General features: G+C 45.0%; 1 protein-coding gene across 1 annotated transcript in view; it reads left to right on the forward strand.

The window, feature by feature from the left end:
- The window catches only part of LOC126230276 (zinc finger protein 541-like), a 689,355-nt gene that overhangs the window by 627,470 nt on the left and 34,040 nt on the right, over positions 1 to 27,845 (forward strand). Inside the window, exon 5 of the mRNA XM_049942389.1 lies at positions 27,036 to 27,154. Within this exon, the coding sequence (XP_049798346.1) occupies positions 27,036 to 27,154 (119 nt within the window). The remainder of the gene's footprint in view (positions 1 to 27,035; positions 27,155 to 27,845) is intronic.

Here is a 27,845-nt window from a genome sequence, read left to right on the forward strand (position 1 = left end):
TCTTCCATGTGGAGCAAACGTGAAATTCCAGTTGCGACGTGTAAGTTTAAATTCAGCGGAGGGCCAGATAAGTGACCAAATGTCGAGAACGGTTCATATTTCATACGTTTTATCAAGCACACTCAACGTTCAGTCGACGGGCCGGATGAACTGCCGTCACGGGGCCCTTGAGTGGTAGTCTGGTGACCCCTGATGTAGAAAATCCTGTGAAATCGGATTAATGTTTTTGAAACATCCCTGTACACCACTATTTCTTTTACGGAGTAACACAGTTCATTACATGTAGTTAATACACTGAAGAGCCAAAGAAACTGGTACACCCGTGTAATATCTTGCAGGGCCTTCGAGAGCACGAAGAAGTGCCGCAACATAACGTAGCATGGGCTCCACTAATGCCTGAAGTAGCGCTGGAGGCAACCGACACGATGAATGCTACAGGGCTGTCCATAAATCCGTAAGAGTACGAGGGGATGGAGATCTCTTTTGAACAGCACGTTGCGAGGCATCCCAGATACACTCAATAATGTCCATGTCTGGGGAGTTTGGTGGCCAGCGGGAGTATTTAAACTCAGAAGTGTGTTCCCGGAACCACTCTGTAGCAATTCTGGACGTGTGGGGTGTCGTATCCTCCTGCTGGAATTGCCAAGTCCGTGGGAATGCACATTGGGAATTAATGGATGCAGGTCATCAGACACGATGCTTGCATGCATGTCACCTGTCAGAGTCGTATCTAGCACACGCCCCACACCATTACAGAGCCTCCACCAGCTTGAACAGTCCCCTGCTGACATGCAGGGTCCATGTATTATGAGGTTGTCTCCATATCCGTACACATCCACCCGCTCGATACAATTTGAAACGCGACTCGTCCGACCAGGCAACATGTTTGCAGTCATCAACAGTCCAATGTCTCTGTTGAGCCGGCCATTGTGGCCGTGCGGTTCTAGGCGCTTCAGTCTGGAACCGCGTGACCGCTACGGTCGCAGATTCGAATCCTGCCTCGGGCATGGATATGCGTGATGTCCTTAGGTTAGTTAGGTTTAAGTAGTTCTAAGTTCTAGGGGACAGATGTGAAGTCCCATAGTGCTCAGAGCCATTTGAACCATTTTTTTGTCTCTGTTGACGGGCCCGGGCGAGACGTAAAGCTTTGTCTAGTGGAGTAGCAAGGGTACACGAGTGGGTCTTCGGCACCGGAAGCCCATATCGATTATGTTTCGTTGAATGGTTCGCACGCTGACACTTGTTGATGGCCCCGCATTGAAATCTGCAGCAATATGCGGAAGGGTTGCACTTTTATCACGTTGAACGGTTCTCTTCAGTCGTCGTTGGTCCCGTTCTTGCAGGATCTTTTTCCGGTCACAGCGATGTCGAAGATTTGATGTCTGTCTACATCTACAATTACATGGATACTCTGCAAATCACATTTAAGTGCCTGGCAGAGGATTCATCGAACCACCTTCACAATTCTCCATTATTCCAATCTCGTATAGCGAGCGGAAAGAATGAACACCTATATCTTTCTGTAGGAGCTCTGATTTCCCTTATTTTATCTTTGTGATCGTTCCTCCCTATGTAGGTAGGTGTCAACAAAATATTTTCGCATTCGGAGGAGAAAGTTGGTGATTGGAATTTCGTGAGAAGATTCCGTCGCAACGAAAAACGCCTTCCTTTTAATGATGTCCAGCCCAAATCCTGTATCATTTCTGTGACACTCTCTCCAATATTTCGCGATAATCCAAAACGTGCTGCCTTTCTTTGAACTTTTTCGATGTACTCCGCCAGTCCTATCTTGTAAGGCTCCCATACCGCGCAGCGGTATTCTAAAAGAGGACGGACAAGCGTAGTGTAGGCAATCTCCTTAATAGGTCTGTTACATTTTCTAAGTGTCCTGCCAGTAAAACGCAGTCTTTGCTTAGACTTCCCCACAACATTTTCTATGTGTTCCTTCCAATTTAAGTTGTTCGTTATTGTAATACCTAGGTATTTAGTTGAATTTACGGCTTTTAGATTAGACTGATTTATCGTGTAACCGAACTTTTACGTGTTCCTGTTAGCACTCATAGGGGGAACTGCCACTTTTCGCACCATTCAGATATCTTTTCCAAATCGTTTTGCAGTTTGTTTTTATCTTCTGATGACTTTGTTAGTGGATAAACGAAAGCGTCATCTGCAAACAACCGAAGACAGCTGCTCAGATTATCTCCAAAATCGTTTATATAGATAAGGAACAGCAAACGGTCTATAACACTACCTAGGGGAACGCCAGAAATCACTTCTGTTTTACTCGATGACTTTCCGTCAGTTACTACGAACTGTGACCTCTCTGACAGGAAATCACAAATCCGGATTCCTGATATTCACGGTACACTCGTGAAATTATCGCACGGGAAAATTCCCACTCTATCGCTGCCCCGGAGATGCTGTGTCCCATCGCTCGTGCACCGACTGTAACCCCATATTCAAACTCAAGTAAATCTTGACAACATGCCATTTTAGCAGCAGTAACCGATCTAACAATTGCGCCAGACACCTGTTGTCTTACATGGGCGTTGCCGACCGCAGCGCCATATTCTGCCTGTTTACATATCTCTGTATTTGAATACTCATGCCTGTACCAGTTTCTTTGGCAATACCACAGAATAGATACTTGCTAAGCTAGCTATTACTTAGAACTACTGACAGCCTTGGGAGAGCCAGTCCTGACAAAACTCTACCATCTGGTGAGCAAGATGTATGAGACAGGCGAAATACCGACAGACTTCAAGAAGAATATAATAATTCCAATCCCAAAGAAAGCAGGTGTTGACAGATGTGAAAATTACCGAACTATCAGTTTAATAAGTCACAGCTGCAAAATACTAACGCGAATTCTTTACAGACGAATGGAAAAACTGGTAGAAGCGGACCTCGGGGAAGATCAGTTTGGATTCCGTAGAAATGTTGGAACACGTGAGGCAATACTGACCCTACGACGTATCTTAGAAGAAAGATTAAGGAAAGGAAAACCTACGTTTCTAGCATTTGTAGACTTCGGGAAAGCTTTTGACAATGTTGATTTGAATACTCGCTTTCAAATTCTGAAGGTGGCAGGGGTAAAATACAGAGAGCGAAAGGCCATTTGCAATTTGTACAGAAAGCAGATGGCAGAATACACTAAGCAGATTCAGAAGGATGTAGGCTGCAGTAGGTACTGGGAGATGAAGAAGCTTGCACAGGATAGAGTAGCATGGAGAGCTGCATCAAACCAGTCTCAGGACTGAAGACCACAACAACAAGCTAGCGAAGCGAGAGACACGAGACACGGAGGAGAAAAGTGACGTTGTGATTCTCAGAGGGACATTCGTGCTGTAGATGGATATTTGCAGCTAGCCAGTTTTGGCCCGAGTTTGCACTCGGCCCGGTATGCTGTGCAGTGTTAGCTAGCGCATGCTTCGCTAATAGGCCAGGAATTTGTAGCGCGTGCAGGGCCGACAGCGAGCGGCGGCAGCAGCAGTGGCGGGCAGACATGCGCGCCCGGTCCGTTGTCTGCGGGGCGGGCAGTTACTGTGGGTTCTGACGTGGTGGGCGTGCCGGGGCGCCGTAAGGGCCGCCCCAACTTGGGAATATTAATGAAGACGCGCGGAGCCGCCGGCCACAAATATTGGCGCATACATTACGGCCCGCCCGCGCCCGCGGCGGGCCCTGTAATTGGTTTTGAATGCTCGCCTCCGACCGCCGAGTGGGCCAATTAATGTTTCGGCACGCCGTAGAGGCGGTCTCAAAGCGGGCTAGCGCTGCTTATTGCAGGGCCGCTCCTTCAGTCTGCTCGCCTGATGCGCCCTCAGCCTGGCCGCGTAACGAGCGAAGCACGTGTGGCCTACTTCCAGGCCAAACAACAAAGCCCCGCGTCTTCTGCCTTTCCCCCGTGAACGTTTTAGCCAAGGATTTCGTGGAACAACCTCGTATAACCTCGTTAACACGAATCCGAAGATACCGAAAAACCAGAGTTCGTGTTAAAAAAAAATCGTGCATGTAAAAACACTACTGATATACACTACTGGCCATTAAAATTGCTACACCAAGGATAAATGCGGATGATAAACAGGTATTCTTGGACAAATACACTCCTGGAAATGGAAAAAAGAACACATTGACACCGGTGTGTCAGACCCACCATACTTGCTCCGGACACTGCGAGAGGGCTGTACAAGCAATGATCACACGCACGGCACAGCGGACACACCAGGAACCGCGGTGTTGGCCGTCGAATGGCGCTAGCTGCGCAGCATTTGTGCACCGCCGCCGTCAGTGTCAGCCAGTTTGCCGTGGCATACGGAGCTCCATCGCAGTCTTTAACACTGGTAGCATGCCGCGACAGCGTGGACATGAACCTTATGTGCAGTTGACGGACTTTGAGCGAGGGCGTATAGTGGGCATGCGGGAGGCCGGGTGGACGTACCGCCGAATTGCTCAACACGTGGGGCGTGAGGTCTCCACAGTACATCGATGTTGTCGCCAGTGGTCGGCGGAAGGTGCACGTGCCCGTCGACCTGGGACCGGACCGCAGCGACGCACGGATGCACGCCAAGACCGTAGGATCCTACGCAGTGCCGTAGGGGACCGCACCGCCACTTCCCAGCAAATTAGGGACACTGTTGCTCCTGGGGTACCGGCGAGGACCATTCGCAACCGTCTCCATGAAGCTGGGCTACGGTCCCGCACACCGTTAGGCCGTCTTCCGCTCACGCCCCAACATCGTGCAGCCCGCCTCCAGTGGTGTCGCGACAGGCGTGAATGGAGGGACGAATGGAGACGTGTCGTCTTCAGCGATGAGAGTCGCTTCTGCCTTGGTGCCACTGATGGTCGTATGCGTGTTTGGCGCCGTGCAGGTGAGCGCCACAATCAGGACTGCATACGACCGAGGCACACAGGGCCAACACCCGGCATCATGGTGTGGGGAGCGATCTCCTACACTGGCCGTACACCACTGGTGATCGTCGAGGGGACACTGAATAGTGCACGGTACATCCAAACCGTCATCGAACCCATCGTTCTATCATTCCTAGACCGGCAAGGGATCTTGCTGTTCCAACAGGACAATGCACGTCCGCATGTATCCCGTGCCACCCAACGTGCTCTAGAAGGTGTAAGTCAACTACCCTGTCCAGCAAGATCTCCGGATCTGTCCCCCATTGAGCATGTTTGGGACTGGATGAAGCGTCGTCTCACGCGGTCTGCACGTCCAGCACGAACGCTGGTCGAACTGAGGCGCCAGGTGGAAATGGCATGGCAAGCCGTTCCACAGGACTACATCCAGCATCTCTACGATCGTCTCCATGGGAGAATAGCAGCCTGCATTGCTGCGAAAGGTGGATATACACTGTACTAGTGCCGACATTGTGCATGCTCTGTTGCCTGTGTCTATGTGCCTGTGGTTCTGTCAGTGTGATCATGTGATGTATCTGACCCCAGGAATGTATCAATAAAGTTTCCCCTTCCTGGGACAATGAATTAACGGTGTTCTTATTTCAATTTCCAGGAGTGTATATTATACTAGAACTGACATGTGATTACATTTTCACGCAATTTGGGTGCATAGATCCTCAGAAATCAGTACCCAGAACAACCACCTCCGGCCGTAATAACGGCCTTGATACGCCTGGGCATTGAGTCAGAGCTTGGATGGCGTGTACAGGTACAGCTGCCCATGCAGCTTCAACACGATACCACACTTCATCAAGAGTAGTGACTGCCGTATTGTGACGAGCCAGTTCCTCGGCCACCATTGGCCAGACGTTTTCAGTTGGTGAGAGATCTGGAGAATGTGCTGGCCAGGGCAGCAGTCGAACATTTTCTGTGTCCAGAAAGGCCCGTACAGGACCTGCAACATGCGGTCGTGCATTATCCTGCTGAAATGTAGGGTTTCGCAAGGATCGAATGAAGAATAGAGCCACAGGTCGTAACACATCTGAAATGTAGCGTCCACTGTTCAAAGTGCCGCCAATGCGAACAAGAGGTGACCGGGTCGTGTAACCAATGGCACCCCATACCAACACGCCGGGTGATACGCCAGTATGGCGATGACGAATACACGCTTCCAAATTGCGCTCACCGCGACGTCGCCAAACACCGATGCGACCATCATGATGCTGTAGAAAAAACCTGGATTCATCCGAAAAAATGACGTTTTGCCATTCGTGCACCTAGGTTCGTCGTTGAGTACACTATCGCAGGCGGTCCTGTCTGTGATGCAGCGTCAAGGGTAACCGCAGCCATGGTCTCCGAGCTGATAGTCCATGCTGCTGCAAACGTCGTCGAACTGTTCGTGCAGATGGTTGTTGTCTTGCAAACGTCCCCATATGTTGACTCAGGGATCGAGACGTGGCTGCAGCCATGCGGATAAGATGCCTGTCATCTCGACTGCTAGTGATACGAGGCCGTTGGGATCCAGGACGGGGTTCCGTATTACCCTCCTGAACCCACCGATTCCATATCCTGCTAACAGTCATTCGATCTCGACCAACGCGAGCAGCTATGTCGCTATACGATAAGCCGCAATCGCGATGGGCTACAGTCCGACCTTTATCAACGTCGGAAACGTGATGGTACGCATTTCTCCTCCTTACACGAGGCATCACACGAACTTTTCACCAGGCAACGCCGGTCTACTGCTGTCTGTGTATGAGAAATTGGTTGGAAGCTTTCCTCATGTCAGCATGTTGTAGGTGTCGCCACCTTGTGTGAATGCTCTGAAAAGCTAATCATTTGCATATCACAGCATCTTCTTCCTGTCGGTTAAATTTCGCGTCTGTAGCACGTCATCTTCCTGGTGTAGCAATATTAATGGCCAGTAGTGTATATGTACAATAGTACAGTAACGCGCACTACACTACAGTATCAGTCACTTTATATTACTGTAGACTTATAATACTAGAAAGTGTCTGTTAAAGTATTTATACTATTTCCTTGGAAAAAATTTCAGGCATGGTTCGGTAACGTTTACGGGAACAAAAATATCTTGTAATTTCACCTGTTGTGACTGTAGGTTCAGTAAACCAAGCAGTGATGTCAGATGTTGAAGAAGATCGTTCTAAACTGTCCAAGACTGTAATCTACAACTCCTGACGGGTAGATGGAATGGTATCTTTATTCTCCTCTTCACTTTCGTGCTTCTTGCACCGCTGTCACCTTTTGGCACATCATATTCAACACAAGCACATGGAGAAAAACCGTCGTGTGCACTAATGAATTCCTCAGAACCAGTCCCAGGGTTCGGAACGACTTGCAGAACTGTCCATTCATCAGGTGAGGTCGCATCATCTAACACGTGGACATGTTCAGCATTGCTATGTCTCCAGGATCTGTTATAGCACTTCTGTATATGATGTAGCGATACGGAGTCCCGTGCTGCTGCGATGACTTTTATTGCGTCAAGCGGATTCCAGTTTGGGGCTGCAATATTATTTCCAGCAAGACGAATTGCAGCTCTTACAAGTTGCTTGCGATAAGCTCTCGTCATGAGAGCAATGATTGTCCAAGTGCTGAAGGCGGCTTATCGCGTTTGGTGGAAAAAAGCTGAACCTTTATGTTAGTTACGTTGGCAGTACATCCGCCAATGTAAGAAGAGCAACAATTTGACTGTTCAAACGAAGAAGCCACTTTTGTAATGATATGCCGTCTATCCAAGCTTTCTTGTGGTGAGATTAGGTGCAAAGTAAAGTGTTTTTAAAACAACACGGTTTCTCGGACTTACCGATGACTCAAGATTAAACGTTGTTTGCTACATGCTTCACCGTAACACTAGGCACCTTTTATCAGCGGGCTGCGATTTAGGAAAACTTTATAGGAAAGTCCAGTTTCGTCTACACCGAACACATCATACGAGGCATATTTTCTCATAGATGCCATCTGTTACGAATCAATCGTAATAATTACGAATTTACTCGAATAACTACGACTTCACGAACGACATGGAAAAAATTATGATTTTTTCGATTTTTCGTTGATTTATAAATGTTAGCGTGTAAAGTGCTCAAAAGGAGGCATAGGAGAAAATTATTCTTTACAGCTCCAATCCTCGACAGTATTTCTTTTCCTATTTTTCTTCAACAATTGGTATACTTGTACTTTTTCTGGCCCTCATAGAAGTTTGATTACACCAAATACCATGTATGGTATATGACTTCGCTCTCGTAACATATAACCGGGTATGAATGTATCTTGCTAGTCACTGGTGGCTCTTCCTGGCGAGCTCCCGCGCACGTGTCTTCGTGTTGTTGTAGCGACATATTAGAGTCAAGCTCTGTTTAGTGAATAGTGTGTATGTGTGTGACATTATAACAGGTATTTATAGCATTTTTCGTAAACAAATTAACATAGAATGCTCTTGTACTGCATACAAAGCGTGTCTCGAGGTAATGTGAAGATATGCGTGGAAAAACGGGCTAACCCTCAAATGTAGAAGCTTATAGATAAGTGTTGCCATCTATTGCTGGGTACGGGAACTATCAACATTGACATTGGTCTCGCCCCTAAATATCACGTAAGGGTGAGACCAATGTCAATTTTGATAGTTCCTGTACCCAGCAGTAGATGGCAACACTTATCTCTAAGCTTTTACATATGAGGGTTTGCCCGTTTCTCCGCGCGTGTCTACATATGTTCGAAAGATTCTGAAATAAACAATGAAGCAATTTCTGGTTCAACAAAATGTGTGTGATGATGGTATCGGGACCAGTGACACTTCTAAGAAACCAAGAACTGTTCAAAAATTTAGTGAGGAATACACGAAAGCATTGCCCCGTACTGTGCTACTTCAAATCTGAATTTGGCGTGAGATTTCAAAATTCACTAATGATTCAGGAATAAGAAAGCACCCTTCACTGATTATGCTCAAATGATGGCTGTTCTTCTGTTACCTGTTAGTAATTTCCCAGTGAAAAGAGTTTTTAGTTTGTTTCACAGAGGGAGGAAGACTGCACTGTAGTTCCTTCTCTAGATTGTCGCACAGATGACAAAATGGTAGATATCGAAATAGACGACAGAGGGATAGAGAAACAACTAAAATCGCTCAAAAGAGGAAAGGCCGCTGGACCTGATGGGATACCAGTTCGATTTTACACAGAGTACGCGAAGGAACTTGGCCCCCTTCTTGCAGCGGTGTACCGTAGGTCTCTAGAAGAGCATAGCGTTTCAAGGGAGTGGAAAAGGGCACAGGTCATCCCCGTTTTCAAGAATGGATGTCGAACAGATGTGCAAAACTATAGACCTATATCTCTAACGGTGATCATTTGTAGAATTTTGGAACATGTATTATGTTCGAGTATAATGACTTTCCTGGATACTAGAAACCTACTCTGTAGGAATCAGCATGGGTTTCGAAAACGACGATCGTGTGAAACCCAGCTCGCGCTATTCGTCCACGAGACTCAGGGGGCCATAAACACGTTTTCCCAGGTAGATGCCGTGTTTCTTGACTTCCACAAGGCGTTCGGTACAGTTTCCCACAGTCGTTTAATAAACAAAGTAAGAGCAAGTGGACTATCAGCCAATTGTGTGATTGGATTGAAGAGTTCCTAGATAACAGAACGTAGCATGTCATTCTCAATGGAGAGAAGTCTTCCGAAGTAAGAGTGATTTCAGATGTGCCGCAGGGGAGTGTCGTAGGACCGTTGCTATTGACAATATACATAAATGACCTTGTGGATAACATCGGAAGTTCACTGAGGCTTTTCGCGGATGATGCTGTGATATATCGAGAGGTTGTAACAATGGAAAATTGTACTGAAATGCAGAAGGATCTGCAACGAATTGACGCATGGTGCAGGGAATGGCAATTGAAACTCAATGTAGACAAGTGTAATGTACTGCGAATACACAGAAAGAAAGATCCTTTATCATTAAGCTACAATATAGCAGGTCAGCAACTGGAAGCAGTTAATTCCGTGAATTATCTGGGAGTAGGCATTAGGAGTGATTTAAAATGGAATGATCATATAAAGTTGATCGTCGGTAAAGCGGATGCCAGACTGAGATTCATTGGAAGAATGCTAAGGAAATGCAATCCAAAAACAAAGGAAGTAGGTTACAGTACACTTGCTCGCCCACTGCTTGAATATTGCTCACCAGTGTGGGATCCGTACCAGACAGGTTTGATAGAAGAGATAGAGAAGATCCAACGGAGAGCAAAGCGCTTCGTTACAGGATCATTTAGTAATCGCGAAAGCGTTAAGGAGATGATAGATTGAGAGGCACCCACTGGCCTTTCTCATACTGTGGCATCAAGCAGTCAGGCCTGCAAGAAGAGTGGATTACCAAGCGAGTGGATTCTTCCTTAATTTATCGAGTAACATGAATTCTCGTATCTTACTATTTAGTTACAAATTACTCTCCTGTATGAATAATACGCAACGGAAACACGCATCTGACTATCAGTGATTTATAGAACTCTGACTGCACACTACGCATTGGCAATACCACATTTACTTTTTGTCTTTGATTTAACGGCTTTTATATAGATTCGGGATATTATGACAACATACAATTTAATGAAAAAGGCCACCAATCTCTTCCTTTTCACTATTTGATTTATTCCTAAACACACAAATTCTACAACCTACAACAATATAACAGGAGAAAATTCCGCCCAGTGGGCATGGCTTTACGTTAGTGAATCTCGATACTATGGTCTCGTAATCTATTTACCGCAACAGTGCACTCCCTGGATCGGATGGTAGATCTTTTATTATACCTCACACTTCGCCTCTCACAATCATCCTCACGAAACTTTCCTCCAGATCGAGCGATACAGAAGGAACAGGCATACCCCCAAATCTTTCGAAACTACCTTGCTACCCCCATGCAAAACACACATACCCAAATTACATGACATATACAACACAACAATATGAAATACAACACAAAGAACTGTTACAACATCATCACTTTCCGCTTTCCCACTTCAATCAATATCTATCCCAGTTTCACACGACACTGCCCCACTTTGTAATTCTACTTTCCTACTGTGAACTCTGGAGATAAACGCACGTCTTCCTGTGCAATGCAAGCCAAGTGGCGTTGCTGGAAAAACGGCCGACTCACCTTGATTCTCTCTCAGAGTTTAAACTTAGCGTCACACGGAATGATATTTCTCAAATACTTCAACGTATGATACACACGCTATTTCTTAAATATTTCAGCTTATTGTACACACGCTATTAATTCTTAAATATTTCATCTTATTGTACACACGCTAGTATCTCAACTTATAACTACACGTGGACTCATTGTGACCGTTGGTTTACTACAATCCCCTTAAAAATTACCTGCCTCACTTTGTAATTTTCCCCACAAAAGTTCCTGGGAAAGAGAAATGATTAGTTCTAACTACTCTTAAATATTCCACATCCATACCATGCCTCCACACTTTCATTACGGAGCACAACAAAAAAACGGGTCTTTACAGCAGAAGGTTCAGCGCCAGAGTGCCGAAACATGGCCGTATTCCGGTTCTCTCGCACCTCTGTCGAAGTGGGAGAAGCACCTTGCTACCTTATTGGTCAGCCACCTTTCAGACGCTCAAAGCTCTGGTAACTTCCATCTCTTTGGTCCCACCAAAGGTAGCCAAAGGATCGACTCAAAGATGATCATATATTCCCATTCACTATCTGTGGTTAGCAGACGACCATACATTCATTCATTTCACAGATCTCACCAAACTGGATGTAGGGATTTATTTTGAGGGAGTGCACATGTGATCAATTAAATAAATAAATTGTCATTCTTTCCCACACTGGTATCCGGCTTCGCTGTATTAATTGAAATTGAGTTACTTTTACACAAAAAATGTGTTGTTCTGACAAGAATTTCGTACCTATTTTCGATGTTGGGCGGTACTGTACCCTTTCAAGATAAACTCCAGTGGAAGACTCTGCAGGAGAGACGCTCAGTAGCTCGGTACGGCATTTGTTGAAGTTTCGAGAACATACTTTCACCGAGGAGTCAGGCAGTATATTGCTCCCTCCTACGTATATCTCGCGAAGGGACCATGAGGATAAAATCAGAGAGATTAGAGCCCACACAGAGGCATACCGACAATCTTTCTTTCCATGAGCAATAAGAGACTGGGATAGAAGGTAGAACCGATAGAGGTACTCAAAGTACCCTCCGCCACACACCGTCAGGTGGCTTGCGGAGTATGGATGTAGATGTAGATGTAGAAGAACAAAACAGAAGTTCGTGTTAATATGAACACAGAACTGTCCAGCGCTCTGTTAGTGCTGAAGATGCATATGATTTATGTTACATTTGTTTCAATTTTGTGTTGTTTTTTCAGTGTAGTGTGCAAGTACCTACTGCGCACCCTCCTCCCCACCTTACTAGTTGGCTTTTGGCTTTCTTAAAAGTTCGACTCACTGCTTTTCCGTCACTCGGTTCAATTCATGCTACCAGCTGTTCGCACTTTCTTCATAAACTTTATTCGCTTCACCACAAATTTGTACCGATAAAATTGTATGTCTCTTCTGGAACTGATACTGCTAACCAGCAGAGGGGGAGGGTTGCATAAAAGCAATGGTAGGGGGAACTGAATCACCCTGCATACCAGGGAGACCAGAGGTAACTGCGACGTTACGAGGGCGCATTGATAACCAAACGACAACCAGCGATGGCGGTGTAACGACAGTCGGTGGCACAATCGCAAAGCCGCCTAAAGCTGGGCTAATTAGGGCTGTTTACACGTGACACGTGCTGGCCTCGGCCCGCCGGACGCCCTAGCGCCGGGGGCTGTTTGTCTGCGCGGGTAACTTTTAATTTTTTAATTATCCTGCGCGGGAAATTAACGAGAGCGCGGCGGAATAACAAGCAGCGCCGGTGGCGGCCCTTGTGCTCGTTTCCTTTATTGTTGCCGCCTCACACGGAAGCCGGCCGGCCCTCGCCCTAGTTCGGTCGACGAACCCCTCGCTCGCGTCGCGGCTCCCCCACCGCCGTTGCTATGGCTACAACAATACCGCCCTCGGGCGCTGCGTAATTGAATCTTCTTGATTCCTGTATTAAATTAGAGCAGGAACCGCGGGACAAGATGTCACGTGGAAGACGAACTCAGCAGCGGAAATAGCGGCGACACACCACAGGTAGGGAACTACGAACAATGCGGTACTTATTGACGTACAGAGTGATCTGAAACCAAGAATAAGTCATTGTCTTAATATTTAAAATGTAAAAATGTAGTGACCGTCTCCTCTCTTTTTTCCTGGCCATAACCCGTGTCTTCACGGGGTCAGCATATTAATCTGATTATTTGTTTCAAGTTTCTGCTACCAGTCACTTTTTATTTTATGCTTTATCTAACATAATGCAACGCGTTTCGAACATGTCCTGTTCATCTTCAGTCGTTTATACATACATACACTACTGGCCATTAAAATTGCTACACCACGAAGATGACGTGCTACGGACGCGAAATTTAACCTACAAGAAGAAGATGCTGTGATATGCAAATCATTAGCTTTTCAGAGCATTCACACAAGGTGCTGACACGAGGAAAGTTTCCAACCGATTTATGACACACAAATAGCAGTTGACCGGCCTTGCCTGGTGAAACGTTGTTGTGATACCTCGTGTAAGGAGGAGAAATGCGTACCATCACGTTTCCGACTTTGATAAAGGTCGGATTGTAGTCTATCGCGATAACAGATCGTGCAGCCACGTCTCGATCCCTGAGTCAACAGATTGGGACGTTTGCAAGACGACAACCATCTGCACGAACAGTTCGACAACGTTTGCAGCAGCATAGACTATCAGCTCGGAGACCGTGGCAGCGGTTACCTTTGACGCAGCATCACAGACAGGAGCACCTGCGATGGTGTACTCAACGACGAACCTGGGTGCACGAATGGCAAAAAGGTATTTTTTCGGATGAATCCAGGTTCTGTTTACAGCATCATGATGGTGGCATCCGTGTTTGGCGAAATCGCGGTGAACGCACATCGTATGCGTGTATTCGTCATCGCCATACTGGCGTATCACCCGGCGTGGTGGTATGGGGTGCCATTGGTTACACGACCCGGTCACCTCTTGTTCGCATTGGCGGCACTTTGAACAGTGGTCGCTGCATTTCAGATGTGTTACGACCTGTGGCTCTACTCTTCATTCGATCCTTGCGAAACCCTACATTTCAGCACGATAATGCACGACCGCATGTTGCAGGTCCTGTACGGGCCTTTCTGGATACAGAAAATGTTCGACTACTGCCCTGTCCAGCACATTATCCAGATCTCTCACCAACTGAAAACGTCTGGTCAGTGGTGGCCGAGCAACTGGCTCCTCACAATACGCCAGTCACTACTCTTGATGAACTGTGGTATCGTGTTAAAGCTGCATGGGCAGCTATACCTGTACACGCCATCCAAGCTGTGTTTGAATCATTTCCCAGACGTATCAAGGCCGTTATTACGGCCAGAGGTGGTTGTTCTGGGTACTGATTTCTCAGGATCTATGCACCCAAATTGCGTGAAAATATAATTACATGTCAGTTCTAGAATATTAAGTGATCGCCGAATCTGGAGGTTGAGATTGCGTTATCCAATCAAATGCTTGATATAAAAACAGATAACATTACTCCAGCACTTGAGTCAAGCTCGTAAACGTATTTTCCAAATTGACACAAAATTGGGTCCTATGGGAATATCGGGAAAAGAAGGTCCATAAAAGTGACGCTCCCGATATATCGGAACGGATGGCAACCCTACCGTCGTCGTTAATCCGCCAATCCGCCGGGCGGATTGATCCGAGGAGCAAGTCTCCCCGAATCCCGGAAACGTCGTGATAATGCGCGAGGCTAGACGGGCTGGTCGGAATATCGAGACCCTTGAAGCCCTATGACCTAGTGTGGAGGAAAAATGTGTAACACAATCCATATTTCATTCCTTGTTGTGTTGCCGCGCGGGATAGCCGTGCGGTCTTGGGCGTCTTGTCACGGTTCGCACGGCTCCCACCGTCGGAGGTTCGAGTCCTCCCTCGGGCATGGATGTGTGTTGTCCTTTGAGTAAGTTAGTTTAAGATACATTAAGTAGTGCGTAAGCCTAGGGACCGATGACCTCAGCAGTTTGGTCCCATAGTCCTTACCACAAATTTCCAATTTCCTTTTTGTGTTCTGTCACTGTTAACATTCATAAAATAAGGTATTAGAATAATCCATAGATAACCAAAAAGAGAGCTCAACAGAAACGTGATGTTCTAAGACTGACAGTCTTCTTTCACCTTATAAGTGTAAGTGAATATAAGGTATTCACACATACTTTTGACTGCTGCAGTGTGTGCGCTTTCCCACAGATTTGATTCAAAACAAGAAAGATGAGGGAAAACTGCAGAATGAATTATTTTGGTATAGGAAGTAATGAGAGTATCATCTCATCCATGTCGCTTCCAGTATAAATAGAGTACTGGGGAAGCTGAAAGAAAGTCACGAGACGTTACAGATGTGAAATTCTCCAGAATTGCGTATGCAAAACCACGCACAGCACAGAACTTCCGTCATCGACATCGTAATTGTTTGTTTCTGGTATGTTCTATGGGGAATATGGCACAGAAAAGATGCACGGTTGCACTAACATCACAGCCTCAAATAAGTACATGCAGAAGAACAGCTTCTTACATTCCAAATTGTGGTATTGAAGAAAAGAGGGAGGGAAGGAGGCAGAAGCAGTTTACATGCGTAACGTACACCATGTATAAACTGTTACTGGTACTTCTATTGCAAATGCGATACGGGTGGATGTTGTTGATGACCTCACATACATAGGTCCTGCATATAAGAGAACAGTGTTTGAAATTTTGAGGTTGTGATCATGAAAGACTGGAACACTATAAATATAAACATAATAATTATCACAATAATAAAATTTATTCATACTTTGATCATTTTGTGTAGTGATTTAGACAAATTACTTAACGAACACATATACAGAATGTAGCTGTTGTAACATTTAAGAAAAAATCCTCTCAGTTATGTATAAAACCAATGAACATATTACGTAATAATAATAATAATAATTATTATTATTATTATTATTATTATTATTATTATTATTATTATAACGGCCTAGTCGAAGTCTTTCAATTGGACACTATTTCTGCAGCTTGGTGTCTCCCTAACCTACCCCACTTATCCAACAGGAGAAAAAGGACCTACAGGTTAACGTGGACTCCAAATCTTGCTTAAAGACAGACTGAAAGATTCCGAAGGTCGACCAGGATTCGGTACAGCAACCTTTCAGTTTCCACACACACTCTTTACCACTAACCCTTCACACTCGACAGCTTATGGGGTGTGTGGAACAAGTAATGAGACTGATTTTTTTATGTACCATAGTTTGTTTTTTTATTTTTTTTAATATATAGAAACCACAATGTCTTCCCCTTCAAAGTGAAGTAGTTCCCTTCGGCAGCTATAGACCGACGGAGTCGTTGTTCCCCGCCTTTATAGCAGTGCTGATAAATACAGTCACGGGAGCAGCATTCTTTAGTTGCTTAAGGTGTGATACTGAGCAGAGATTGAGGAACTTCATATGCATCGATTTCGTTGTTTATAAACTATTACTGTTACTTGAAATGTAGAATACGTTACAAGTAAGATAAATTCTCGGGTCATCATATACAAGAAAACAGCGTTTTATATTTTGAACTTGTGATCATGAGGAGGAGTAAACGCGTACTTCCAGCATTTATGATTTGTTACTGGTGTTTCAAGGGCGGAATTTGGTACATGGACGATGCAGACTGGCAATAATACCACAGCCTCAAATTGATACATACAGGAGAAGCGCGGCTTATGCAATTAAGCTGTGGTGTCGAGCAGAGCATGGGGCACTTTACACGCATAGCTTACATTGTTTGCAGTTACTGGTATTTCAAGTGTAGAATGCGGTATGGGAAAGACGAATGCAGGCATCACTCTACTGACTCCTACACAGAAGGCCTACATACAGAGGATCAGCGTTTTACAATGAAGAGTCAAAGAAACTGAGGGTCACGCAGAAGTGCCGCAACACGACGTGGCATGGACTCAACTAATGTCTGAAATAGAGCTGAAGGGAACTGACACCATGAATCCTGCAGGGCTGCCCATAAATCCGTAAGAGTACGAGGGGTTGGAGATATCTTCTGAACAGCATATTGCAAGGCATCCCAGATATGCTCAATAATGTTCATGTCGGGAGAGTTTGGTGGCCAGCGGAAATGTTTAAACTCAGAAGAGTGTTCGTGGCAATTCTGGACGTGTGGGGTGTCGCATTGTCCTGATGGAATTGCCGAAGTCCGTCGGAATGCACAGTGAACGTGAATGAATGCAGGTGATCAGACAGGATGCTTACGTACGTGTCACCTGTCAGAGTCTTATGTAGACGTATCAGGAGTTCCGTATCATTCGAACTGAACACGCCCCACACCATTACAGAGCATCCACCAGCTTGAACGGTCCCCCGCTGATATGCAGGGTCCGTGGATTCGTGAGCTTGTCTCCATACCCGTGCAGGTCCATGCGCTCGATAGAATTTGAAACGAAACTCGTGCGACCAGGCAACATGTTTCCAGTCATCAACAGTCCAATGTCGGTGTTGACGGGCCCAGGCGCGGCGAAAAGCTTTGAATCGTGCAGTCATCAAGGGCACACCAGTGGGTATTCGGCTCCGAAAGCCCGTATCGATGATATTTCGTGGAATGGTTAGCACAATGAGACTTGTTGATGACCGAGCATTGAAATCTGAAGCAACTGGCGGAAGGGTTGCCCTTCTGTCACGTTGAGTGATTCTCTTCAGTCGTCGTTGATCTCGTTCTTGCATGATCTTTCTCCAGCTGCAGCGATCTCTGAGATTTGATGTTTTACTAGATTCACGATATACTCGTGAAATGGTCCTACGGCAAAATTCCCTCTTGATCTCTACCTCGGAGATGTTGGGTCCCATAGCTCGTGCGCCGACTATACCACCACGTTCAAACTCACTTGGATCTTGAGAACCTGCCAGTGTAGCATCAGTAACAGATCTAACAACTGCGCCAGACACTTGTCTTAGTTAGGCGTTGCCGACCGCAGCGACGTATTATGCATGTTTGGATATATCTGTATTTGCATACTCATGGCTATATTAGTTTCTTCGGCGCTTCAGTGTGTATTCCGGAGAAGTGCTTGTGAGGTGGAGTGCCGCTACAATAGCATCTCTTCAGCCGTTTGCAAAATGTTGGTGGTATTTCGGGAGCGGAATTCGCTGCAGGTGAGATGCGCTTTGGCGCCAGTGCTGTGGCGCCAGTGCCAGGTAGTTCCCGGCCAGAGACGACGCTGCTCGGCTCCCTAACGAGGAGCGGAGCACAAAACGGCGAGGTGCGCCGTGCGCTAATGTCTCGCAATTAACGGATTCCGACCGCCGCGTCGGGGCCGCTGCGCGCGCCACCTACTGTTTTAACGAATTATTTTAATTGCGTTCCGCGCTGCGCAGCGCCGACCCCGGGTACCATTGTGGGGAAGCTCCTGTGTCGCGTTGCTCGCGGAATGCGTGCGAACCCGTCACACGACGCGCAGCTGCTCCTGACTGCTGTTTCCGGTACGTCGGAATTTCATCCACCTTGCTCTGTTCAGGAGAACGGCCCGGTTCGCCCAGCTATCGCGTTCGTGTAGTACGCAGAACAATCCGCGTTACGTCACCTTACTTCTACACCCGCTTTGGTAATTACTTGCATATTATTAAGACTGCGACAGCCACGAGGATAGCTGCAATTTGATAAAATTTCTCATTCTTTAATATTAGAGATGTGCCCTACCAAAACTGCGACTCAGCACATTTCATAAATGAGGTTGTGAATAGTGGGAGTATCTGTAGTATTACTAGGAAAAGAAACAAAAATGAATGTGGAGAGAGAGAATGGGAGTGACGACTTTTCTTCGTTTTTTGTTTCTTTCGTTGTTTGTCTGGCACATAATTAGATCCGCGCACTATTCAGTGTTAGTCCATTGTGTATTTTATATCCTAACTGAATATAAATTGTAATTTATAAGTAATAAAAATTAGCTGATCGCTTAACCTCTGCGCTTTTATGTAACCAAGCAATTCCTTTTGATTCGAGCAAAGTGTACATGCAAAAACATAAAAAATATACATAGTTGTTGTTGTTCTTTCGTATTTAACAGAAAGTTTTTCATTGTGATCAAAGGCAAGAGTTTCCTGTTATTATTGGTAAATGCGAAAGTTCTTTATGAATGACAAAAATGGTTCAAATGGCTCTAAGAACTGTGGGACTTAACATCTGAAGTTACAGTCCCCTAGACTTCGAACTACTTAAGCCTAACTAACCTAAGCGCATCACACACATCCATGCCCGAGGCAGGATTCGAACCTGCGACCGTAGCAACAGCACGGTTCCGGACTAAAGCGCCTAGAACCGCTCGGCCACAGCGGCGGCTATGAATAACAGAATCATGTTTTATATCAGCTCGACGTAGTATTGAAACAATGTTTGAAAATCTCAGTTTTGCTAAAAATTCTTAAGTAACAGGCCGAAGGATAACTGTGTCATGACGGAAGTGCTTCTTTGTGGCCAGTTGGTGGGAATGTGGGATGTGGTGGGTAGCTGGAGAGATGAGGCATAGGAGATCTGTTTGTATGCAAGGTTGAGAGGTGAATTATGGTCTGTGAAACTCTCAGTGAAACCTTTGGTATATTTTGAGAGGGACTCCTCATCACTAAGGATGCGATGGCCACAGGTGGCTATGCCATATGGAAGGGACTTCTTGGTATGGAATGGATGACAGTTGTCGCAGTGGGGGTATTGCTTGTGGTTCTTACATTTTATATGGAAGGAGGTTCTGATGTAGCCATCTTTGAGGTGGAGATCAACTCGAGAAGGTGACTTGTTAGGTTGAAGAGGACAAGGTGAAGCAAATGAGGGAGGAGTTGTTGAGGTTTTGGAGGAATGTGGATAGTGTGTCTTCACCCACAAACCAGATCACAATGTCATCATTGCATCTGAACCAGGTGAGGGCTACGGGTTTCTAGGTGGTCATGAAGGATTCCTCTAGATGAATAGGTTGGCATGGGACGGTGTCATGTGGGTGTCCATTTCTGTACCACAGATTTGTTTTTGGAGGTGATTCTTTCAAAGGTGAAGTAACTGTGGGTGAGGATGTAGTCGGTCATGGTGAGCAGGAAGAAGGTCGTAGATTTGCGATCAGTCGGATGATGGAGGTAGTGATCAATAGAAGCAAGGCCATGGGCATTAGAGGTGTAAGTGTAAAGGGAGGTGGCATCAGTAGTGACAAGTGGGGTGGATGTTGTGCGGTAAAGGAACAGAAACTGTGCAGAGTCAGAGAAGGAAATGGTTTAGCTTTTTTATATAGACGGAAAGATTACTGGTAATAGGTTGAAGGTGTTGGTCAGACCAGGTGGGGATCCCAAACATTCGAAAACCATTCAAGAGTAGGTGTCGTACAAGTGTTCATAGGCGTTCTCCTTCACAGATTTTTCCTGGAATTCTCCTGCAAAACCGATGCCCACCATTCGCCTTGCCTTCAACCTACTATACTTGCTAATTCAATTTCATCTCGTTTTTGAATGTTGCGTTTACATATTTAATCGCTGAGATTGAATGAAGCAGCGCAATGCTGACACTGTGTTCTAAACAATACGGGATTGATTTTCGTGCTTATCTGCATTAACTGACATTACTTTCTTTCCACGTTTAGAACATCACACCAAATAGAAATTAGTCCAAGTCATCTTTTATCCTCCTACAGTCTGTCAACGACGACACTCTTCCTTACACTACACCGTCATCGCGGGCATTCGCAGACTGCTGATCTTCCTATCCAGAACTTATCTAAATAAAGAAAAAGAGCAGTCCTGTCGCCGGATCGTGTGGCCGTGCGGTTCTAGGCGCTTCAGTCTGGAACCTCGCGACCGCTACGGTCGCGGGTTCGAATCCTGCCTCGGGCATGGATGTGTGTGATGTTCTTAGGTTAGTTAGGTTTAAGTAGCTCTAAGTTATAGGGGACTGATGACCTCAGATGTTAAGTTTCATAGTGCTCAGAACCATTTGAGCCATTTTTGAGCAGTCCTGTCGCATCTCTGTGGGACGATACTGCTAACGCGTCATCCGGGATACCGTAATTAGTTCTATTGCTTAGAAATTCTTTGAGCCCCTCACATATGTGGGAACCTGCTCCGTATGTTCTGACATTCGTTAACAGCCTGCGTTGGGGCACTGTGTAGAACGCTTTTCCGAAACACAGGGTGTCCATAAATTATCTTTACAACTTAAGACTGTAATACCTTTAAAACTATGCAAGACATTAACAAATGGTTTTCAACATATGATAAAATAACTCATAAAATTTTGTTTCTTCATTCATACACGTCTATGTGCGCTCCGTTAGTGGCACGTATAATGTCTAATCCAGGGCCGCAGAAGGTGCATGCACCGGTGCATCGCACAGTAGACGGCTGCGCTATGTTGACGACGGTGCAGATCCCCCCCCCCCCCCCCCCCACTCCTCGGCTTTGCGCAACAGCGCTGCCTCCCACTTCCTTAGCTTGTGTCGCTCGCGCCGCCTGTCTCGAACTGTTTCAAAGCTTTTACCCTGTTGTCTTCCTCCTTGCCAAATACTAATGTACACTAGGTGGAGAGCTTAGTTTGGTGTACCGGTACAAAAGAGATTTATAAAATTACTGTAATGGGAACAATTTTGAATTTGGTTTTAACACAAATGTATCTTCCTATGTGTCCGCATCTCGTAGTCGTGCGGTAGCGTTCTCGCTTCCCACGCCCGAGTTACCCGGGTTCGATTCCCGGCGGGGTCAGGGATTTTATCTGCCTCGTGATGACTGGGTGTTGTGTGATGTCCTTAGGTTAGTTACGTTTAAGTAGTTCTAAGTTCTAGGGGACTGATGACCATAGCTGTTAAGTCACATAGTGCTCAGAGCCATTTTTTATCTTCCTATGTGCTCTTTATTTTATTTGCAATAATGCTACTAAGATCTGGAACAAGAGATTGGCTGACATTAATTCTGAGAGAATTTTTTAAATTACAATTAGAAATACTCGCACGCAATCTAGTTTTTGTACAAGACAAAACAGAAAAAAGCCTTTCACATACACACGTGGAACCAAACATAGAAATAATCTTCGCTGCTTCTCTGTGTAACGTGGGAAATTCTTCCTTCGGCAAATTCTGGCATAATTGGAGCAAACCTTTTGTATTGTAAAACACATCCTTTCGGTGAACATAGCTTTGCAAATCAATTAGTTCGAAATGTAAATCTGAAGGCGCACTTTCAATATCCATCGAAAAAGGTTTCACAAAAACATCGAGAATTTGCTGCAGGTAGGTAATTTCCTGAAACAATAACAAAGCCAATGTTAATAAATGAAAGTAATGTAAGCCGTTGTTTCGAAGTACTAAAATGCGATAGATTTTAATAAACATGTAATGTGTACTATTGGTTTTAATGTAATGTTACACTTGCATATGTAACGCAATTTCCTTTATTTAGCTGTATGTCATATACCGGCACATTACCTGGAATCGGTCGTTAAACGCATTTTCAAGGGATTGTAGCACCTCGACGTATTTTTCAAAGCGCGCTCCTTCCTGCACAGATGCTCTCAAACAAAAACATAGTACCGTTTTGATTAGAGCGGTTATAAAAATCATTCTGTTTTAATAAAGGTACAATTTATATCTCGCTTACCTAGTTCAGGAAAGTGTTGCGTATTTTTCTCTGAAAGGTTGTTTTTGAGGAGCTTCAGTTTATACTGGAAATCGTTTATTTTGCTGATCATATCGTTGATGAGATTGTTTTCTTTTTGGAGTTTCAGACTTAAATCATTTAGGAGAGCCATAATGTCTGCTAAAAATCCTAAATCAGCTACCCATTCAGGGTCATGAAAAAGTGGCTCCGGACGTCCTTTGGTCTCCAAAAACTGAGTCACAATGTGGCGTAGTCGAAAAATTCGGGAAATCACTTTCCCTTTGCTCAGCCAGCGCACCTCAGCGTGGTAGGGAATATCTGGATACTCCTCTTCAAAGGAAATCAAAAATTCTTTGAATTGACGATGAGTGAGTCCATGAGAACGAATGTAGTTCACGATACGCACCACTACCTTCATCACATCTTGAAGACCGATAACTTTCGCACAAAGAGCCTCTTGGCGTGCAAAACAATGAACGGAAGGTAAATTCGGCATGTTTTTTTCCGCAGTAGGCTAATAAACCCTTTTGCTTTACCGCACATTGCTGGTGCCCCGTCTGTGGTTACGGAAAACAGCTTCTCCCAAGGGAGTCCTATTCCTTCAGCTGCCATTTCAACAGCTGCTAAAATATCCGCCCCTGTAACAGTGTCCTTCAACGAAATCATATCCAGGAGCTCTTCCGTTACATGTAGGTCGTCGTCCACGCCATGCAAAAATATTGCTAACTGAGCCATGTCTTCAGCATCCGTGGAATCATCAAGTGCGATGGAGTACGCTAGGAAGTTTTCAATTTTGGCTGCCAGTTATTCATGCAAATTCTCAGCAATGTCGTTGATTCTCCGATGTATTGTCATTCTGGAAAGTGGTATTCTGCTGTACGCGGGAGCTAATGTGGCATTCATTGTCTCTACTACGTCCAACATAATGTTTTTTATTAATGGCCCGTCTGTAAATGGCCTCCCAGCTCTTGCAACTTTGTAACTAGCTCTGAGAGTCTTTTCGCAACACCCCTCATCTTCTTCACTCTAAAGTAGAGAAAAAAGATGTTAGAAACAATTTATGCGAAAACGAAAACTAAGGAATCTAAACAAATGTTATTTCGTTTCGCATGACCTTTAACCAAAATATACTTGCTAAAGTACTTGCAAAAAACCTCGTTTGTAGATACAGAATTCTCTTCTGCAAGAGTTTGCAACTTCCGTAATTCTTCCTCTCTGGCATCCCCTGTTACACCACTATACTTTTCTGAATGCAATTTAATGTAGTGGCTTTCAATAGACGATTTTCTGACACACGTAATTAGTGTACCGCAGATTAGACATTTGGCTTTATCGACACAACACCCAAAAAAGTAGGAGAGTTCCCATTCCGGTTTAAATTGACTTTCGGCAATTTTCCCTTTTTTTGGAGCAGATGGTTTCATTATTCCGGTAATTGTCTTGCGCTTACGTATTCCAATGTTGACTAAGCCGTCTGGCAGTGCATTCGTCAGCGCACAGCGTCGGCCTCACCTAGGAAGCCGAGTTGAGGCGAAGTATGCCGACTCGAACCGATGCACTGTGCAGGCACTCGCTGCACCTCGCTTTGCACGCGTGCGGTTTTCCGTGTTTGTGCGGCCCTGGTCTAGTCTCTCCACGTACGATTCAAGACCTCCAAGGAGACATGATCAAACGGATTATGAATGCGTGCCATCGAGTCCTGTAGGTGTCTAACCTTGGTTCAATACGCCAGACCCTTTACAAAACCCCAGAGGAAGGAGTCTAGCGTTGTGAGGTCAGGGCATCGCGGCGGACATCGAATTGGACCATCTCGCCCTGTCCACCTATCTAGAAACTGTCGGCCATTTAGGGACCAGCAGGTGATACCCCGTCCTGCTGGAATATGACATCAGGTTGCAGGTGTTCCAACTGTGACACAGCAGAATGTTGTAGCATGTCTAGGGAAACACCACCGCTGACGACAGACCCGATGAAAATTACGGATCACTGAGGCAATTGTGCGACATTCCCCACCAAACATTGACCGTGGGACTGTCTCTTTCCATTTCAAGTGCAACATGAGGATGCTGTGAACCCCTAATACGAACGTTATGGCAGTTCAGTTTGCGTGATACATGAAATGTTGCCTCATCGAAGAAACAAACTTTTCCAAAAAGTCGTTCTTTGCGTCAATATTGGGTAGCAAATCCACTGCAAACTGTGTCAACTGAGGTTTATCTGTAGGCTTTAAGATTTAAGCAGCTGCACCTTGTAATGATATAGCCATAACCCCTTACGCAAGACAGTGTCCATAGTTGATCGTCGAGCTTTCTAGCCACCATACGCTCCGATTTTGTGGGATTCCTTGAAAACGCCTGCCATACCTTGTCCACTTCGGCGTCTGAAACAGATGGGCGAACCGCACCCTTTTTATGAAAAACACTACCTGTTTCCATAAATGACGTATGCCAAGCCCGAATAGGTAGTCGAGACGGCAGTTGCTTTCCATACCGTGTTCGTCAGTTTCCTTGCACTTCAGTACCGGACGTCGTGTGCATGAAGAAGGTCGCACACTCAGATTTGACCTTATTGTATCAGTCTTTGTAGTTGAATTTTGTGTCAAAATTGCTTCACCTAGAAGTTATAAAAACTTTGAGTTATCTTATCACTAGCTGGCTGAAAACCATTTGTTAATATCTAGTATAGTTTTAAAATTATTAAGGTATTACGTTGTACAGATAATTTATGGACACTTTTTTATATGAACATGGAATCTGTCTGTTACGATGGAATTTGTCTGTTGCGCGTCATCAACGATTTACAGGATATCGTGCAAGAAAAGGGCAAGCTGAGTTAAGCACGGGTGATGATTTCTAGATCTAGGGGGAGTAGGAGGAAAAAAAGTGAAGAGAAGGAGAAGCAATTTTAATTTGTGGTAAGGTTCTGTGGGACCAAACTACTAAGTTCATCGGTCCCTAGACTTACACACTAATTAAACTAACTTACGCTAAGGACAACACACACACACTCATGCCCGAGGGAGGACTCCGAACATCCGACGGGGGGAGCCCCGCGAACCGTGACAAGACGCCTCAGACCGAGAAGGAGGACACAAACCATTTCAACGTTGTCTCGCAACTGCTGACGAACAGAGTAAGGCATTAGGTAACTGTAGTGTCGTGTTGACTCGTGTTATCAGCGTGTGACGTCCACGCCCTTTTTTATTTTATTTTTATTTACTCGTCAAGTTCCGTAGGACCAAATTGAGGAGCAAATCTCCAAGGTCATGGGACGTGTCAGTACATGAAATTACAACAGAAATGCAACAACAGATAAAAATAAATGTTCATGAACGTTAAAAAAGTCAGTCCATAAGTTTAAGTAAACGCTATCAGCAATACAATAAAAATCAGGTTAATTTTTAAAGGAACTCCTCGACAGAATAGGAGTGACCCATTAGGAAACTCTTCAGTTTCGATTTGAAAGCGCGTGGATTACTGCTAAGATTTTTGAATTCGAGTGGCAGCTTATTGAAAATGGACGCAGCAATATACTGGACACCTTTTTGCACAAGAGTTAAGGAAGTCCGATCCAAATGCAGGTTTGATTTCTGCCGAGTATTAACCGAGTGAAAACTGCTTATTGTTGAGAATAAACTAATATTTGTAACAAGGAACGACAATAAGGAATATACGTATTGAGAGGCCAATGTCAAAATACTCAGACTCGTGAACAGAGGTCGACAAGAGGTTCGTGAACTAACACCACTTATTGCCCGAACTGCCAGTTTCTGAGCCAAAAATATCCTTTTAGCATGAGAAGAGTTACCCCGAATACTACCATACGACAATAGCGACTGAAAATAAGCAAAGTAAACAACTTTTCGTGTCGAACGATCACTCACTTCTGATACCGTTGGAATAGTAAAAATGGCAGTATTAAGTCTTTGAACAAGAGTTTGAACGTGAGCTTTCCACGACAGCTTACTATCTATCTGAACGCCTAGAAATTTGAACTGATCAGTTTCATTAATCATATGCCCATTCTGTGAAATTAAAACGTCAAGTTTTGTTGAATTGTGTGTTAGAAACTGTAAAAACTGAGTCTTACTGTGATTTGGCGTTAGTTTATTTTCTACAAGCCATGAACTGAGGCCACGTACTGAACTATTTGAAACCGAGCCAATGTTGCACACAACATCCTTTACTACCAAGCTAGTGTCATCAGCAAACAGAAATATTTTAGAGTTACCTGTAATACTAGAGGGCATATCATTTATATAAATAAGGAACAGGAGTGGCCCCAACACTGATCCCTGGGGCACCCCCCACTTTTGTGTTGCAGGTGTGCGGGAAGGTGTTTGGCAACGCGTCGGCGCTGGCCAAGCACAAGCTGACGCACAGCGACGAGCGGAAGTACGTCTGCGGCATGTGCGGGAAGGCGTTCAAGCGCCAGGACCACCTGTGAGTCGGCAGCGCCGCGCCACGCCCATGCTGTCCCTACGCCACTGCCCCTGGTACCCGGCAACCAGCGCTGCTCGCGTGCTGATGCCCTGAGAACGCGCCCCGAGCGCAGCCGTAGGGTGATACCAGTGTCCTGAGAACGTTAGCTACTCTCACTCAGCTCCAGCGCTGGCTGACTAGTAGTTTTAATCTTCTGCCTGTACCAGTAGTAGCTCCCAGGACTGTAGTTAGCATATATAGAACCCTAGGCTGTTCCTGTGGAGAGGACCCTACAGGGCGAAATTTTGTTAAAGTTAAGGTGCAAAAATAGCATCTCAGGGCAAGTTTCTGATTAAAAGTTCATGTCGCACCATTTAAAGTTTATTATTTAAATGTGTGAAGTTTGCTATACAATTTATGAATCAATAAATTTATGAGATTAACAAATTAAAAGAATTTCAATCATGAGGGCATTCAGTTCGATTCGTTAACATCGCTACAGTCAGAATCACAGGAAAAAAGGTCGAAGAGATGTGACTCATGAACACTGAAAAATCATTATTTTAAGTTTTTGAATGACGTAATGTAATATTAGGCAATGTTTGTTAGGCAAATGCAAGACAGCAAAAGGAATGTATCAATCAATCAAATTTTTCCCATACTTAATTCAAATAACATGCTTTTATCAGTCTTAAAATGAAACTTTTAAATA

This window comes from Schistocerca nitens, chromosome 1 (assembly GCF_023898315.1).
Source record: "Schistocerca nitens isolate TAMUIC-IGC-003100 chromosome 1, iqSchNite1.1, whole genome shotgun sequence".
NCBI lineage: Eukaryota > Metazoa > Arthropoda > Insecta > Orthoptera > Acrididae > Schistocerca > Schistocerca nitens.